The sequence below is a fragment of the Oncorhynchus masou genome, chromosome 10 (genome assembly GCF_036934945.1).
Source record: "Oncorhynchus masou masou isolate Uvic2021 chromosome 10, UVic_Omas_1.1, whole genome shotgun sequence".
In the NCBI taxonomy this organism is placed as follows: domain Eukaryota; kingdom Metazoa; phylum Chordata; class Actinopteri; order Salmoniformes; family Salmonidae; genus Oncorhynchus; species Oncorhynchus masou.
In genome coordinates this window covers 22,373,773-22,387,717 of record NC_088221.1, presented here as the reverse complement: position 1 = coordinate 22,387,717, position 13,945 = coordinate 22,373,773, and the positions used below count along the sequence as shown (strand labels likewise).

At 43.3% G+C, this 13,945-nt stretch overlaps 1 protein-coding gene across 1 annotated transcript; it reads right to left on the bottom strand.

Annotated features, from left to right (window-relative positions):
* Nucleotides 1-2,073: 2,073 nt before the first annotated feature.
* LOC135547340 (major facilitator superfamily domain-containing protein 9-like) lies at nt 2,074-11,837 on the bottom strand. Its single transcript, XM_064976259.1, has 6 exons — nt 11,294-11,837; nt 9,537-9,624; nt 9,049-9,092; nt 7,826-7,955; nt 5,845-6,054; nt 2,074-4,238 (listed from the first exon to the last, which is right to left on the bottom strand). Exons 1-6 carry the CDS (start codon nt 11,378-11,380, stop codon nt 3,334-3,336), a joined length of 1,464 nt encoding a protein of 487 aa, XP_064832331.1. The 5' UTR covers nt 11,381-11,837; the 3' UTR covers nt 2,074-3,333.
* Between the last annotated feature and the right edge of the window lie 2,108 nt (nt 11,838-13,945).

Here is a 13,945-nt window from a genome sequence, read left to right as displayed (position 1 = left end):
CATTTTTACGTAATAACCCTGCTGGGAGGCCCGCCCATCCATTCCAGTGGGGCTTTTGCGCGCTCCATCTGCAGTCTCGTGCTTCATAAATTGTGGCGATGTTGAACTGAAATAGTAATTGTGATTCCACATTTGTGCCACATTTGCTTTAGGCCTGAATTATATTAAATATTGTGCTTATTCGTTTATATTGTATTGTTCTTCAGGCAATATAATGTTTGTGTCATCATCCCAAATCAACTGCATTATACTTAAAAACATTTCCAACTTCAACCAGTAAAATGGCTCTTTGGCTAGCTTTTGCTACAGCCTATATCAATGAGCGATAGCATTCCAGCTAACAACTGCTGCATCCAAAATAGTTATGTTGCAAAGATCACAACCAAATATAATCTTAGCGAATGTTCAAGCAAGAACCAACACACCATTGCAAGTAAATGAGAACCCCCAAAAGAGATTTTGTTTAGAAGTAATAAAAAGGTACATCTAGGCAGATGGCGTTGGCTTTCTTAAACCTTGATCAGACTGATAGTTTTATTACGCAAAATGGCACACAGCACCATCTGGATGTGGGCAACAAAGGTTCAACATTCACCTGATGTTACCATTTCTGTCAAGTCGTCTACACATAAAGTTTGACGCATACATTCGATAAATCCAAGGTATGCACAACACCGAACGCACTGCAACTGCCTCTGCAACGCAATGCTGCAAGGCAAACGCAGCGTTCCATTGGAAATACATGTACTTCTGGTGTACCAAAACGCAAAAACAATGTAGGCGTTACTACCACCAAGAGTCGTGCCAGTGTGTCATGTAGTGTGTCTCCTAACTTTGTGTATACATGGCTACCAAGGGAAGCAAGGTACTGTATCGTTCATTTCTGTGTTTCATAAATTCCTTCAATTTGCAAGAGGCTGAATGTATCTAACCTGAGAATCTATCTGATGCTGTTTGGTCAAGTAGAGTGTGACATTGTTGCCGCCCATAGCATTGAATGTAAGGAAAGCCAGGGAGCATTTGGCCTCCCTTAATATTTTTAAATAAATGTATACATTGTGCCCCTGGCCTGAGAGCATGGAAGCTCAGTGTAGCTAATTAGATGTAATAGGCTCGTGTTAACTGGCCTGGTGCATCGCCTGGTGCATCGTTGCCCATGTCAGGAAGTTATCTTAGCTACCAAGCATTTTAGTAGGGTGAGTCAACATGTTTTTCTACTTACACACACACAACCACACACATCAGTACCATGGACCGCCACATCATATTTAGCTTACATTGATTGGACTAAATAGTTATGGGTATATTTTAGTTGTCACTGTTTTAGACTAAGCATAGGTGATTTGAACATGTTAAAATGCTGTTGGAATATTAGAGGCAGCTCCTGTTTTCTTTTTGACTTGCAGTAACTCTCCGTGGTTCTAAATTAAAGGTTGTTAGTCTGAAAATGTCAGAAACATTATCTTGCTTGACCATGCTGTAGGTCATTTGTTACATGCAATGTGCATTGTGGACTTCAACAGACAGATGTTGCTCTCCGGGTTTGTGATGAAACCAAGGTGTGTCGTCTTATTGTCTCGGCCTTAGGCCCATATATCATGGTGGTCTTGGTAGAGATGGAACAGTGTTCATAGTATTATGCTGCGTTCATGACAAGTGGGAATTCGAAAAATACTAATTATAAACCGGGAGCAACAAGTTGAGTGCATTCAGTTGCTTTAACCTCATTAAGAATGCAGATCGGGTAATGGCAAACAAGCAGTGTCAACTACAAACTAAAAGTACAGCTATTATGCTTGTAAACATGTTTGTGTTAAAAAAAACAAATAAATAATGTGTTCTTGTTGTATTTAACTGCTGAAAACGCTGTTATCAAGGTCATTTCCTTAGTAGGATATGTCAGAGTTCAACATGTGGGAGCACAGGGATGATAGACGAGTTTCTCACTAGTAATTACAAGTTGGAGGGGCGTTCGTGTTGATTTTCCTCAGTCGTATCGAGATGCCAATAGTAACAGAGCTAAAACCACCTTGTAGGAGAAAGAAATCTCACAAACTTGAACATTCAGTCATCCAACATCAAATAAAACATTTAATAAAACTGAAGTTATGGAACTGTCGTTGGCATTCACCGAGCACATTCACAAGTTTAGATATACTAGAATTGGATTGATCTATCATTCAATAAAATAATTTTGTCTTCATAACATTCAGTAGCATTTGGGTCATTGTAAGGGCAACCCCATTCAAAATAAGAGGAAAACGTCATATCAAAATAATAATTCAAATGTTTTATTTGATTGATAATTAAGCCCACTTTCTGATAAATCAATTCATCTGAATAAAATCAATATGGACTATGGGGTTTAAAATGAAAAGCAAAAAAATATATACAAACGTCCATTGAAAATGTCCTGATACCTTAGTTCGACAGGATCCTGTGAAAAAGCAGTGCAATGAGGGTAAGTGGTTAAAAAAGAAATAGGCTGAAGTTACCAACAGACACTTTTTGAAAAATAATTGTATTCCCCCACGTGGGTTAGAATTTAGGGAATGTAAGCTTATCCTAGATTTGTGGCTGTGGACTACCCTTACTCAAGCTCAATTCAGTGCTTGACCCTTTTCCCCAAAGTGTGTACTCATTCACTCCCCCACAATGGATTTAAAGGTATTGGATTGGTGTGGACATTTTCACACCAATCTAATTATTTTCAACCCTCAAGGGAGGGTGAATGAGTACACACTGCAGTGAGAAGGGAAAGAAAATGGAATTCGGCTCCAGAGAGGTAAGGCATTCCTAGACTATTTGTAGTGGTTATAAAGGAAGAGCAGGAGTACATTATATTTATATTTTGTGTTTTTTAATGTTATTATTGTCTCTCACAAGAGACATATATAAAACTATGACTATTCCTAGGCTTTATTAACATGGCTGTATGTGCCATTGACATGATGACCTATGCTATAGTCTATTTGAGCATTGACCCCCTCACTCCTTTTATACAGAGGGCTGCTGGCCTAGTTGTTTGTTCACGGTTAAACCTGTTTGGTGTACTGAAGGACGGGAACAGCAATGCTGATGATGACCCGGTTCCTTTCAGGGTGCTGTGATGTCATCACTTTGAGACCAAACCAACAGAACAGCAGAGCGGAGATGTGGCTCCGTTGTCAACAGCTACAAAACAAACAACGAAACAACCCGCTTACATGTGAACAACAAACCCCAACAGTTCTGTATCAGCTCTCTCTCCAGTGCTGTCTGTAGACCAGACATCTCCTGAGGATGGTAGTTTCGCATCGGTGCTCTTTCTCTCTCTCGCTCATTCATTCACTCTCACTCTCTGTGTGTTTTATCAAGTTTGGCCTCTTTCCTCTTGCATCTCCCGTCCCATTTGGGAACTCTTACCAGCAGCAGTGCGACGGCCGCTAACGCCAGCCCCACCCCCAGACTCGGTGGCCCGCAGGGACTAAACTCCTGGGCCAGCCCCGAAAGCAGGGGGGCGAGCACCCGACCCACCGCCGTCACCGACTGCCCTGCCCCGATTAGTGTGCCACTGGCGTGAGCTCCCCCTTTCTGCAACTCAAGGTCTGTGATGCAGGTGCGTCCGATGGTCGTGGAGATGGCAAAGAAAGTGGAACTTAACAACACGTGCCAGACACTCGGCGCCATGGCATAGAGCAGGATCAGGCAACACGTGAGGACTGTAGAGTGTAGCAACAGTGCCGGCATGTCATTACCGTACAGTTTGGTGACGGGCCCCACCAAGCAGCCGGCCAAGGCCCCCAGGGTAGAGCTGTAGCTAATTAGATAACCTGTGGCTTTGGGCTTCAGCATGAAGCGCTCCTCCATGGCCAGAGAAAAGTTGCTGTAGTAAAGCATAATGGCGATGGCCATGAGCAGACGCACCAGGAACAGGTCCCACATGTCTGAGGAGGCCACCGTGCGGATCTTGGAGCCCACTGAGGAGAGCTGACGCCAGGCAGGTTGGAGCAGTGACACCTCCCCCCAGTCTAGGTCCCAGCTCCAGACCCTCTGGTTTGTTTCTGGAGCCCCCGATCCTGTGACTGCTGGTCCCGACGCTGTAGTGTGGTTGTTGCTGTTGCCATGGGATGAGTTTTGCTGTGTCGAGGTGACGTGGTTGTCGTTGATGTGGCAGCTGGCTTTACTTGCGCTGCTGTTGTAGTTAGCATTGGCCTGTGGGGTTAGCGCATCGCTCCAGGGAAGCAGCCAAACCAGACCTGGATGGAACACGACAAACACAAGGTTAGAAAGCACATAGACTGGCTAGGCATTTGCTGTATGATAATATCTGGGGGGGGGACTGAGAGACTGACATCAAAGCCAGGACTGAGAGACTGAAAAACAGTTTATCTCCAGGCCATCAGACTGTTGAACAGCCAGTTGGTGCGCACACACACACTCACACAAAACACTCACACAAGCTATCACACACCTCATGCACATGAGTTCTCCTGCACTCACATATACACTCACTAACACACACACTCCCATACTAACAACACACGCACTTACACACAATCACTCACAATCACACACAGCCAACACTGCTGTCCCACACTGCTGCCCCACAGCCAACACTGCTGTCCCACACTGCTGCCCCACAGCCAACACTGCTGTCCCACACTGCTTTCCCACAGCCAACACTGCTGTCCCACAGCCAACACTGCTGTCCCACAGCCAACACTGCTGTCCCACACTGCTGTCCCACAGCCAACACTGCTGTCCCACACTGCTGTCCCACAGCCAACACTGCTGTCCCATGTTATAGAGACATTAAACACGGGACACTTCCCATTTCTTTTATACAGTTTTTCACACAAGCTCATTCTAATGCAAAAATCACTGAAGCTGGAGAATTATATCTCCCTCTCTAACTTTAAGCATCAGCGGTCAGAGCAGCTTACCGGTCACTGTACCTGTACACAGCCAATCTGTAAATAGCCCACCCAACTACCTCATTGCTATTTATCCTCGTGCTCTTTTGCACCCCAGTATCTCTATATCATCTGCACATTTATCACTCCAGTGTTAATGCTAAATTGTAATCATTTCGCTTCTATGGCCTATTTATTGCCTTACCTCCCTACTCTCTCCTTTTGCACACACTGTATATACATTTTTTCTATTGCGTTATTGACTGTATGTTTGTTTATGTGTAACTCTGTGCTGTTGTTTTTGTCGCACTGATTTGCTTTATCTTGGCCAGGTCGCAGTTGTAAATGAGAACTTGTTCTCAACTGGCCTACCTTGTGAAATATATATATATAGTTTTTTTTAAACATCTACTACTCTACATTGCATTTTAGTTACACTGTTTGTACACACCATATTTATTTATTTATACACTGGATTCTTGACATGGCTCATTCTAATATATCTACTGCAGTACATATCATTCTTAGTATATCTTGTGTAAATTAATCCAATGTATATACGTATAGATTGCATTTGGATTACCGATACAGTGCTATTTTGGTTGTTCATTGGATTCGTTACGATATTTCTTGTTTTATTTATTTTTTACTTGTGTACTTGTTTGACATTTTACTGCATTGTTAGGAGATAGTAACACAAGCATTCCGCTGCACTCACTATAACATCTGCTAAACTGTGCACGTGACCAATAAACTTTGATTTTATTTTCACTGTATTGCTTGCACCTATCCCATTCTTTCACATTCACAAAGTGCTTAGAATTAAGGTGTGATGTAGAAATGGTGGGAATTTGTGAAAACCAACATAATTGCCTTATACACCCCCTTTGCCTGCTCATCTCCCCTCTCCTTGCCCCTCCCTCCCTTCATCTCCCCTCTCCCCATCCACCTGTGTTGAGGAGGAAGATTGCCGCACAGGTGAAGGAGGAGGTGTAGAAGCCTCCCTCGTGCTCTGTAAGGTATCCCCCCACCACGGGTCCCAAGATGAAGCCCACGCTGGAGGCAGCATTGAAGTGTCCCATCACCAGGGGGCGCTCTGCCTCAGACACAAGGTCAGACAGCAGGGCCCGGCAGATAGACAGGGAGTGCTTGAACAGCCCTGGAGGACAGAGAGAGAGGGAAAGGACACGACACAGATAAAAAAAATACTGAACAAAAATATAAATGCAACATGTAAAGTGTTGGTCCCATACTTCATGAGCTGAAATAAGAGATCCCAGAAATGCCCCATATACACAAAATGCTTATTTCTCTCAAATTGTGTGTACAAATTTGTTTACTTCCCTTTTAGTGAGCATTTCTCATTTGCCAATATAATCCATCCACCTGACAGGTGTGGCATCAAGAAGCTGATTCAACTGCACGATCATTACACAGATGAACCTTGTGCTGGGGACAATAATTGGCAACTCTAAAATGTGCCGTTTTGTCACACAACACAATGCCACAGATGTCTCCAAATTTTGAGGGAGTGTGCAATTGGCATGCTGACTACAGGAATGTCTACCAGAGCTGTTGCCAGATAAAATTATCTTAATTTCTCTACCATAAGCTGCCTCCAACGTTGTTTTAAGAGAATTTGGCAGTACGTCCAACCGGCCTCACAACCGCAGACCACATGTTAACACGCCAGCCCAGGAATTCCACATCCAGCTTCTTTAACAGCGGGATCGTCTAAGACCAGCCACCTGGACAGCTGATGAAACTGTGGGTTTGCACAACCAAAATAATGTATTGCACAAACTGTCAGAAACCGTCTCAGGGAAGCTCATCTGCTTTCTTGTCGTCCTCACCAGGGTCTTGACCAGACTGCAGTTTGGCGTCGTAACCGACTTCAGTGGGCAAATGCTCACCTTCGATGACCACTGGCACACTGGAGAAGTGTGCTCTTCACGGATGAATCCGGGTTTCAACTGTACCGGGCAGATGGTAGACAGTGAGTAGTATGGTGTTGTGTGGGCAAGTGGTTTGCGGATGTCAACGTTGTGAACAGAGTGCCCAATGGTGGCAGTTGGGTTTTGATATGCGTAGGTATTAGCTACAGACAATGAACACAATTGCATTGTATCGATGGCAATTTGAATGCACAGAGATACGGTGACGAGATCCTGAGGCCCATTGTTGTGCCTTTTCATCTGCCACCATCCCCTTGTGTTTCAGCATGATGATGCACGGCCCCATGTCATAAGGATCTGTACACAATTCCTGGAAGCTGAAACTGACCCAGTTCTTCCATGTCCTGCATACTCACCAGACACATCAACCATTGAGGATGTTTGGGATGCTCTGGCCCTACGTGTACAACAGCGTGTTTCCGCCAATATCCAGTAACTTCGCACAGCCATTGAAGAGGAGTGGGACAACATTCCACAGGACACAATCAACAGCCTGATCAACTCTATGCGAATGAGATGTGTCGCGCTGCATGAGGCAAATGGTGGTCACACCAGATACTGACTGGTTTTCTGACACAAGCCCCTACCTTTTTTTAAAGGTATCTGTGAACAACAGATGCATATCTATATCCTCAGTCATGGAAAATCAATAGATTAAGGCCAAATGTATTTATTTCAATTTACTGATTTCCTTATATGAACTGTACCTCAGTAAAATCTTTGATATTGTTGCAGGTTGCATTTATATTCTTGTTATATTTGTGTGTAACAGAATGTTACTGATGAATTATGTCTTTAATGTATGTATTTATGTACGTAGTGGACATCATGGTGCAATCAAATTGACCCTTAGTGGAACATCAATGTATTTTCTTGTTTTAACATTACATGTGATTAAGATTCACGTAAAAGGTAGAGCTCTTTCAAGGCTCAAGCCTCTGAAGCAGGACGTCCCCCCCCCCCAGACAGACTCACCCACAGGGATCCTAGCCAGGACAAACAGGCCGATGCTGGTGGACATCCCCAGCAGGCCGTAGCCCAGAGCACTCAGCAGCAGACACGTCAGCATAGAGTACCGCCTCCCCACCACGTCACTCCAGCTGCCCTGCCAATCACAACCGCCATCATCACATCACAGGAAGGGGCATATGGGAAAGAGTAGTATTTTCTCACATAATAACACAAGGCATTAAACATCTCCACAATGTTGCTGGATACAGTGTTCATCTCAATGGTTAGCACTGGCTTTCTTTCCTTCAAAGCCCCAGGTAGACGAGGAAAGGATTCCACTTAAAACTATTGAGATGCAGCCTGGCTGCCCAACAAACAACATATGTATGAGATAATGAGAGCCCGCCCCTCTGAGGTCGTAACACGAGGACATGAGTGTGAGTGGTCAGGTGACCCCAAACAGAGGAATTCCACAGCCTGGTCCTCTTGGCCAAGCAACCCAGGCGCCTCCACTCAGTCTCTCACTACACTGATATATGAATGACACACACACACACTTCTATGCACAGCTAGAAATACACACACACGTAGGTGGGCCTACACATGCAAACACATAACACAAAACTTGACTAGATTGTGTGCGTGTGTCCATTTCTACATGCACACTATGACAATATAATGAAATCAGGGTAAATTGAATTTGCTGTGCTCTGGATGTGGCCTGTGAGGATTACCATAGAGACCTTGCTGTTCCCTCTTCCCCCCATCACACTACCCCTCCCTGCCTGTCTGTTCACTGGGACCACAAATGACTCCTTCTCCTCCTTTAATTTGTCTCATGACCTCTGAGATTTAAACCAATTTCAGGAGACCATGGGGGAGGAGGAGTGCCTTACACAACTCAACTATGAGAATCTCAATCTCTCTTCAGAGAAGGCCTCACTCAGTGTACAGTAACAAGTCAACCTTGTTAAGAGACATGGATTCAGAGGAATGTGTGGATGTTAATTGAGTGTTAATGGTTAGGGCATGGTGGAGCATCCAGCTCCAGTCCACTGCTGGTGTACCATCAGAACCTCAGATGATGACAAATGACACAAACACCATGTCGGGAGAGGTCTTATGGTAGGGTTGTGTGTGTGTGTGTGTGTCTGTGTGTGTGTGTGCAAGCATCACACTGGTATAGCACAAGGCATGCAGTACTACAACACAAGTACTTGTCTTCAGAACACCAAGAGAATACTTACTACTATAGTGCTAGAGAAGAGTTGTAAGATCCCATATGTGGAGCCTGAAACATTAATCAATGCATTAGGTACAGATTATGGCACAAGAAGGACATTTATGATTACAGCTAGTCTACAATGCATGCCGCTTTGCAGAAACTACCAGACCCTGTGACCTCAATCAGTGCCCACAGCGATATGAAGTTATGAAATTAGACATATGATTGAGCATATCAGCTGGTGATTTCAAACAGTTACGCTACACGCCATTCCTTAATCTGTCATCCTTCGATGCCTGATGTCCTCAGTGGTCTTCTTCATTTTGTTCCATACAATATTTGGCAATATTTAATGCATTAAAATGAATTTGACAATGTATTGGTTTGCCTGCTCCTGCTAAATTATACCACCACGTCTGATGTACTGTATGAAAACATCTTACAAACTTTGGCGCTGATGTGAACTCTTCCATATTTAATGTATTACATCATCATCATCATCCCACCTACCTACTAAGCCTGCCACGGTGGGGCTGGCCCCCAGCGCCTTGACATGGTGACTCAGCAGGGGAATGATCATGCTCACCCCAAACAGGTCCTGGTGAGGAGAGAGAGAAGAAGAAAAAAATGATGAATGACACCAAAGACTTGAGTGACTGCAGTAGGTGTACATTCAGTTGAAACCCTGTTGAGCTACAGTAACTGCATTGTCATAGACAATAAATAGACATGTAAACAAACAATGACCAAAAACAAAAATCCAGGATGCAGTTGAATGATGTGTATCATGATCAGAGGTTGACCTATCAATAGCCAATGAAAACACAGTCACATTAAGGGTTAATGTGACCGGCCTGACAAATCACCCTTTCTAATATTCAGCATGCATCAACGTTAGTGCATGTGTGTGTGCCCTTGCTTTAAAATGTTCTAACTGTTTATAAAGGGTGGGGCTCACAAACGCTGCAACTTATATTCAGCAGGGTAATGAGGCATTAGTGATTCAGTAGTTTTGTCTGTGGAACTGATTTATTCAAAAGGACAATGACTGAATCAAACATAGTGAAGCAACTGCATGACAAACCACCAGTGTTGTTGGAGATAGTTGCTACTCTGTGGATGGGCTGGTATCTCCATGGCTGCTCTGTGGCTGGAGTTAGAGAGATCAGATAGAGACCTAGGGTATACCATTTTTTTCTAGCCTGATGTTTAGTGAGTGTGCAACAGAGAGAGTTCAGGGCCTGAGGAGAGAAATAGACACTCTCCCAACCTGTTTATCTGCATTTATGAGGCCATCTCCAGAGAGGCTCTTGCCAGAGACTTGATTGAAGTCACACTGTAGCTCCTGCTGTCTCACAGCCCCACCCATTAAACTTAACTGTTTGATTATCCTCAGTTCAACTCTACTTCTCTATTCAAACTGGGCACAAACATACGGTGTGTGTGCCCTTGAGCAAGGCACTTAACCCTAATTGCTCTGGATAAGAGCATCTGCTAGATGACTAGATGACTAGAATGTTCATGAGATGTTCTGCAGCATGCACTTCCATTCCTTTTATCTGGATAGCATTACACACAGAAAACGTTTAGCATTCCCCAATATAAATGTCTTCAAAATGATCTGTGTCACTCCAGTTCTGTGAGTTTACATTGTGCTAAGTGTGTGTCCAGTTCAAAATCCACACCGGATTAAATAAACATGACATCAATCTAATCCTGTACAACAGGATATTTATGTTTATCCTGCTGAGTTTTACAGAGTCAGTGTGATGTTCTTGTGAACAACCTGAGCATCTGAGAATAACAAGTCCTTCTGAGGCGAACTCACATTTCCAAGGACTGGATTATGCTGGACAGGTTGTTTTGACAGTGCTATGATAGAGCTCAGCCCGCCTCTTCTAAATAGCTGGATCAGCATTTGAGTGACTGGAGAACAATCGAGTAGGCTGTTTAATACATCTGATGTATTTTGTGGTAGCCTGCAGGTCAGGTTCTCAAATGTCATGATGGAGCAAGGAGCCGCCTGAACCAGAATAATATTTTACATAGTCTAAAGCCCCTAATGTCATGATGTAGCCTCTGTACAATTGACTACAGCCAACAGATCAATAAACTGATGTCATCGCCACTCATTTGCCTCAACCGTAAGGTTGTGTCCAAAGTGACTGCTGTTCTATAACCTTTAGCGAAAGAAATTAAAGAATGACAGCAATACCAAACGTTCTCAAATGTAGCCACATGTTCAACAAAGGTTATGTTGCACTTACCATGAACCCCACCACATAGACACATTGTATAATCCGCTTTCGTCTCCTTGGTATCTGATTTAATATGCTACATTTCGCGTTATTCATTCTCCCGCAATGACAGCTCACCGATTGTCAATGCGGAAGCGCTCACTGGCTGTTACAATGCCGATCAACCATAACGAAGACAGTACAGTATGAAGATAGGCTACAACTGCTTCTCCAATAGAAATCCATGATCACAATTGTAGGCGATGTCATGGCGACGTTGGCTAGCTCAACTCGTGCGTAGAAACACGTCATCGGGTCTAACGGTCGTCTCCTGCAGAACTGCGCATGTGCACGCCATCAAAAAAACGGCACCTCTTCGATATACAGTAGTTTTTGAAGACATTTAAAAGCTATAAGTTTGTCACTTTCACGAGATTGAAGTCATAACATATTAAACTACTTAATATATTGCCTTGAATCTAGGTTGTGCAATTAGATTTCGAGAAGATTAACAACTAAGGAATATGTTTTCACTTCTCTCATTGACTTCTCGACCCCAAACCTCGGCGTAGTCTGTTTGGTCTGTTTGGTCTGTTCCGCAAGAGTTCCTGGAAGTCTCGCGATGATGCGCCTATGGTTGTCGAAACTCTGTGGCCATAACAAAGAACACCCCCCGGTCCGTGCGATAATCGCTCTCTTCAGTGATGTTCTTGTTCGATTCAACTTCCCGAGAACCTCAAGTCATTCTGTTGATGATTTGCCAATATTTTCATATTCGACAGAAAATAGCCTACATTTAATCAATGTGGATTTAAAAAATGTTTGAGCTGCTGAGGTCACATCTCTTCCCATTTGGCGCAACGAGAGGCCTACCAGATGGTATCGACCTGACGTCAGACTAGGCCAAGCGCTGTATTTTAATATAGTTGTCAGTCACAAGGGCACCATACAGCTCTGATGGGAACAAGACATAGAATAGCCTAGAATATAATATAAAATCATATATACAATATAATAGAAAGTATCTATTGTTATATTCTGGACTCTTTGTTATTCTGCATACAGTCAGTCTCACTTGGTTTCACTGCACAAACCTGCTTGCAATTATTAAGTCATTACTTAAATAGGTAGTGTGATAAATAAAGTTATGTGCCTGACAGCCAAGGGACATGGCATGCACTGGACAGCAATCTTCCAGGTGAAGCCAGGTGTTTTACTTACAGCATGGTGCTCACTGTCTGGCAGTCAACTTGAATATATACAAATAGATCCAGAATACTAAGAAAAGGCTAGAATAAACACGTCTATCAAACATTATTTTCAGTGTACTACAGGTATTTACCATTGAGTTGCACTTGCTGAGAATGACATGTTCTGACTATGCAATGTTGGCACAAAGCCACATTGTCACAGGTAGAAAGATTGTTCATAAAATGCAATAACACTGGAGCATACAATTGTGATTGGGTAAGTGGTAAAAGTAGGAACATTTTACGGTTGCTATTACTCCACCTACTGGACTTGGCTGGAACATTAAATGCTGCCCCTTCTCACTATGCATTCCACTTTTCTAGCATCTGTTTCATCGAAGATATGGACTTACAGACTTATCACTGGCATATTTCACACTGTCATAGCAGGTAGATGAAGGCATTCCCTTCCTCATTCTCATCTTCTTCAGGCCCAGGGACCCAGAGGTTGAGTTCTCCAGGGGAGAATCTTAGTTGCATTTCCTTGATTCCCCGCATCCTCTGACTCCACTTTCCTCTCCTCCTCAATACACATTGGATGAAAAGGTCAGAGGGACCTTCTCATCCAATGGATTTTGAAAAGGAGATGAGATGATGCACAAATCAAGGAAATGCAATGGAGATTTTCCCAAGGTATCAGGTTAGCTGATCTGATCTGATCACACACACACACACACACACACACACACACACACACACACACACACACACACACACACACACACACACACACACACACACACACACACACACACACACACACACACACACACACACACACACACACACACACCCTGTGGGAAAGCTAAGTCAGCCTCTGTTTATAGACAGTATGTCTAGTGGAATTTTGTTTACCCATGGTGTGTAGCGGGACTGAAGGGGTGTGGAGTGTGGATATCAGGTTGCTGCTGTGTACACTGTGTTGAACAGCTGAGACACTGATAGTTCCCAAATAACTACACGCACACACACACACTAAACATGCAGGGGAGACACACAGCAGACTATCTAATGTATGGTGCATACACAAATACAAGCTCTGTACAAACTATTAGTCTCAGTCGGCTTACATGATGGGAAGTGCTTTAAAGACCAACATAAATGTAATCTGTTGCCTAAGATCGCCAATGCGCTCTCTGTCTGTGTTTAATAAAGTAATAGTATGATATAATAAAGTAACAGTATGATGTAATAAAGTAACAGTATGGTGTAATATAGTAATAGTATGATGTAATAAAGTAACAGTATGATGTATAGTGCTGGCAATTAACCGAAATCTCAGTTATTGTTTGGTTTTTAAACAACTAATTGACCAACATCGGTTCAATTATTTGAATTCCATTTCATTCGTTTATATCTGTGAGCTCAATGCGCTCATTTCACAGTTTCTCTAGAGCTAGATCAGAGCCAGCCATAATTTTGCTATGTAGTA

Excerpts from the sequence above, each read along its gene's own strand:
- LOC135547340 (XM_064976259.1), bottom strand. The coding sequence starts at position 11,380 with ATGAATAACGCGAAATGTAGCATATTAAATCAGATACCAAGGAGACGA. Across the intron at positions 7,956-9,048 it reads TCTTCTCTAGCACTATAGTA|GGCAGCTGGAGTGACGTGGT; the intron begins GTAAGTATTCTC and ends TGTGATTGGCAG. Across the intron at positions 4,239-5,844 it reads AATCTTCCTCCTCAACACAG|GTCTGGTTTGGCTGCTTCCC; the intron begins GTGGATGGGGAG and ends TGTTCCATCCAG.